The sequence below is a fragment of the Aplysia californica genome, unplaced genomic scaffold, assembly GCF_000002075.1.
Source record: "Aplysia californica isolate F4 #8 unplaced genomic scaffold, AplCal3.0 scaffold00407, whole genome shotgun sequence".
NCBI lineage: Eukaryota > Metazoa > Mollusca > Gastropoda > Aplysiida > Aplysiidae > Aplysia > Aplysia californica.
The window spans coordinates 530,068-534,593 of record NW_004797677.1 but is presented as its reverse complement, the minus strand read 5'-3'; the positions used below and the strand labels follow the sequence as shown (position 1 = coordinate 534,593).

The following is a 4,526-nucleotide window of genomic DNA, read 5'->3' as shown; positions in this document are numbered from 1 at the left end:
ACACCGTTACACGCATGCACAACACACATACACGCACAGCGTGAGCGTGCATGCACAAAATACACACATGCGTGCACACACACACACACACACACACACACACACACACACACACACACACACAAACACTCACAAACCAACAAACACAACGCTTGATTTACATCTACCACACTCGCAGAATGTGAACAGATATGGCCTTTCTTGGTGGAAACTCCGGCCTATCATATTCTCTTGGGATGTGCCAAAAGCTCTATTGATGGATGGATGAATGGATTGGAGGATGGATGTTTGTGTGTCATTTTTTGTAATGAGTTTTACCTCACTGACAACACAGTAAAGAAAGATATTCAGGTGAAGAAAAGGAAATGGATTGGACACACCCTGAGGAGACCCCCGACAAGCATCAACAGGCAGGCTTTAACGTGGAACCCACAAGGAAAGCGTAAGAAGGGAAGACCAAAGATGACATGGAGGCAAGCGGTACAAGCGGAAATTGAAAAGCGGGGACATCATGGAAACAGATAGAAAAGGATGCTCAGGACAGGCTTCGCTGGAGTAATTTTGTTGATGGCCTGTGCTCCACTGGGAGTTAAAAAGGGCAAGAGAGGGAGAGAGAGAGAGAACACAATAAGGCCATATAGGTGCCGAAGATAAACGGTTTTGCAAGAGAGTAACAAACACATGAAAGAAGGAGGGATAAAGATGATAAGTGTTTGACACGAAAAAATAGGCAAACCACACCAAAGTACCCGCCAACTATCCACTTTGTATGTCTTTCTGTTTGAGTATGTGTATGTGAGTATGTGTGAAAATGTGCAACTATGTGCGTGTTTGTCTTAATGGTCTTATCTATCTATCTATCTATCTATCTATCTATCTATCTATCTATCTATCTATCTATCTATCTATCTATCTATCTATCTATCTATCTATCCATCTATCTATCTAAGTCCTTTATTAATCTATTCTCCTATATCATTTGCTCACTATAGTGCTATTATTTGATATCTTTGTCCACATCTATATTCACGTATCACGTTTTGCAACAAATAACAGACACACAGTAAAAACAGCCAGCAGTGAAATAAAAGTTGGGACAATCATAGGCTTTACCTCAACATCAGTGTCCGCCCCTTCAATACAATAGCCTCACAAAATAATGTATGACGGATTATAATTCGAAGGGACAGCAGGTGGAATTTAAAAATCTCTTTTTGGAATAAACACATTAAACAGCATCCTCACAAATCTTACTGGTCGTCAATTTACAACAAAATAAGCCCACCCATGACGCAGGAGGGAATTCTTAAAATAATACTTCCATCCCAGTTCACTTAAAGGATGAATAAAGTGTATGGTATCGTGGGGCAAAGTCCAAAATTGTCAAATGAAACAAATTGTTGATTCAGAAGTTAACTACACACTTGACTGTTTCCCTGTATCCTGCTGAGCCACGATAGAGTTGACCCTGATTCGAATCCCAAAAAGGGACATTCTTGAAAATTTGGATAGCTTTGTGAACTTTGGAGGCTCTCCAAACATTTAGGTTTTTAAAAATAAGAGATGAGCATTTAATTTAAAGATATCTAAAAACTCTCAGAGTATTCACAGAGATGTGCTATAATTTCCCATGAGGGTCAGCGGATATTAATCGTCTACTTTCCCTCTAAAAGGGCACGTGACTTTCCCTCAGCATGGGTGTAACTTAACCACAATCTTTAAATTCTTGAACTTTCGACATTTTTAAAAATTCGGGTAAGCGGGATTGATGACTGTCGTTCGAAAATGGCAGTATGAGAATTTGTTCTTGTTTCGTAGTCTACAGCACAAAAGTCTTATATACAATACAACAAGGGTAGGGACTCATCTCATCTCATCTCATCTCATCTCATCTCATCTCATCTACAAAAATAGGCAATTAACTTTGGGTGCAGGTGACGTTACTTTGATCCCGTCGTGAGAGTACATGAAATAGATTATAGGGTTTATCTGGCTTCACTGCTTTTGGGATGAATTCGATTCAGTCCCCGTTTGGCCGTGAATGAGCCAGCCCAGGTTGTGATAAATAGGGTGATAATATTAACCACTGGATACTGCAGCACAATAACGATATGAAATTAAATAGATTTGATTTAAACAGACTTTTATAACAGTAACATTGAAATGATATTGGGAGAAAAATAATTAGATTGACGAACCCCCCCCCCCCCCATAACACACCCACCCACCTGCCCACATAAAAAACAAAACAAACAAACAAATAACAGACTTGATCTTCGTCTATTTTCGGCCCCAGAGTGCTACCATTTCGATAATTTAACTTGGGCTTGGTGTGGTTTAAGTGTGAGGCTGCTATAAGTACTGGAAGGTTATTTAAACGACAGAACCTCCGAATGTACACATATCTACGTCAGGAAGGATATGAAGCGGCGTTGTGCTTGAAAACTCCCAAAACAACAGAAGTTCTCTAAAATTTTCCATTAGAGAATCGAACCAGGGTCAACCACAATGCGGGCCGGCACACTACTAAGGTTTCGGAGCGCCCATTAAACGGAGGAAAGGAAATTTTTCGTCTAAACGTTCATCCAAGAATTGCCACAGGGCACATTGGGTGAAAGTGAAAGAGGTGTATTCGTTGATTGAAGAAAGTAGAGGGGTTTTTTTTGGAGGGGGGGGGGGCAATTTGAAGAAACACCCGAGCTGCAGTCAGAATCATAAACGAGCACGTATACGAATCCCCCCTCGAGAGCCATCGTCCTATTAAACCTGTCGGGTTCTGGACCCTCCCAGTCTCTTTCTCCACACCGCCGCTATCAACACCCGTCGTATAATGGTCTCCCAATCGCTTTTTAACGGCAATCAACAGTCTCGACACGGCTAATCACAGACCTTCCACCACTTGGACCAGGTCATATTGCAAGGTCCCCCGTCAGCCCACGGTATGAGCTTTGCTCTGGACAACGGGCGCAGCGGCGGGGCCTCCAGGCGACACTCTCTGACACCCTTCATTTGCCCGGGAGGCGGTCTGCGTTTGTGTTTACAGCGTTTTCAAGAAATAGGCTAGCAAATGGTGCGACAGCGCTGCCGCATTCCCAGCGAACGTCCTTTTTGTAGAAGAAACATCCAGATAAAAGATAACGTGCACTGCTAAAATATGATAAGACTCTGGTTTTGCTCAAAACACACCACAATACTTGTGACTGGGGTCCGATTCTTTGATTACAGAAATGGATCTTCAGATATTCTCAGTATATAGACAGAACTATTTTGAAAAAAAGGGAAAATCCCTCTAACAAATGCGTTTCAAGAATCACACTTACTAAAAAGCTCTTGACTAAAATAATCTTTAAAAAAACAACAAAGCAAGCGAAAGCACGTAAGAAAGGTTCAGTCAAACATGTGAAATGCTATTTAAAAAAGTGTTGACCATGAAAACCTTTTTGTTCAAAACATACCCACAAAATAGCTAACTTTGTAGTGATGCTACTCCAGGGAAAAGGCGTGTACCGCTGACGGTAAAATAATGATAGGGGCAAACACCCTTCCTTAATCGTGTCAGAGTTGGGTGTCTATAGGATGCCAGCATCCCACTGGCAAGGATGAAACGTTCACTCAGAAATAGGGGGCGTGGTTTGAAATAAAGGCCGTCAGTGCATGTGACCGACCCGTGATTAAGGAGTCCGTATCACCCTCAAGGTGTCATCCTGTTCTCCTGAACTTTTGGCATTCGGGTAGAGAATTGAGGGACTCTGGGGGGGGGGGTCCTCCTATGGCTAATAAACAAGCTCATCGGAACGTTCTGGATCTTGCATGGGGTATATGCCGCAGGAGAGAGGATATTCGTTGTGTGAGTGGACATTATACTCGGTGCTCATTGGAGGTCGGTTCGGTTCGGTTTGGTTAAACCAGGTGTCCATTTCGGATGGGATCGAGTCGGATCTTGTCTGGTCGGGTCGGGTCGGTCGGGTCGGGTCGGATCGATGGACCGACTCGCCTGAAAACAAACGCGTTTGTTATTGAGGCGACGAGTCGGGCGCAATCGGCTTGTGTAACGATAGCCGCTTTGCGCCCTCGATCTGGCTAGCAAACCGATCCGACCCGACAAGATCCCCCAATCTCTCTTGCCATTTTTTTAACTCCCGGGGGAGCATAGACCATCAACAACATTTCTCCAACGAAGCCTGTGCATCCATTTCTAGCTGTTTCCATGATGTCCCCGCCTTTTCCATTTCCGCTTGTACCGCTCGTCTTCATGTCATCTTTGGTCTTCCTTTCTTACAGTTTCCTTGTGGATTCCACGTCAAAGCCTGTCTGGTGATGCTTGTCGGGGGTCTTCTCGGGGTGTGCCCAAATCATAATCCCCCAATGGGCATCTCGTATTAGTAGGGAATGATTAGAAGAATACTCATTTCACGCTCTTTTGACACGCGCGGAAATCCATTTATTCCTGAAGCTCGTTGTTATGGGATAGTAAAATGGGTGGGGTGGGGTAGGGGCCGGGAGGGGGGATGGGGCAGTGGTTAGGG

The 4,526-nt window shown here is 43.7% G+C and overlaps 1 protein-coding gene across 1 annotated transcript in view; it reads right to left on the bottom strand.

Annotated features, from left to right (window-relative positions):
- Positions 1-3,009, bottom strand: part of LOC101861142 (protein Wnt-7) — a 25,994-nt gene extending 22,985 nt beyond the window's left edge. The window contains exon 1 of the mRNA XM_005104169.3: positions 2,890-3,009. Coding sequence (XP_005104226.1) covers positions 2,890-3,009 — 120 coding nt within the window. The remainder of the gene's footprint in view (positions 1-2,889) is intronic.
- Positions 3,010-4,526: the final 1,517 nt, after the last annotated feature.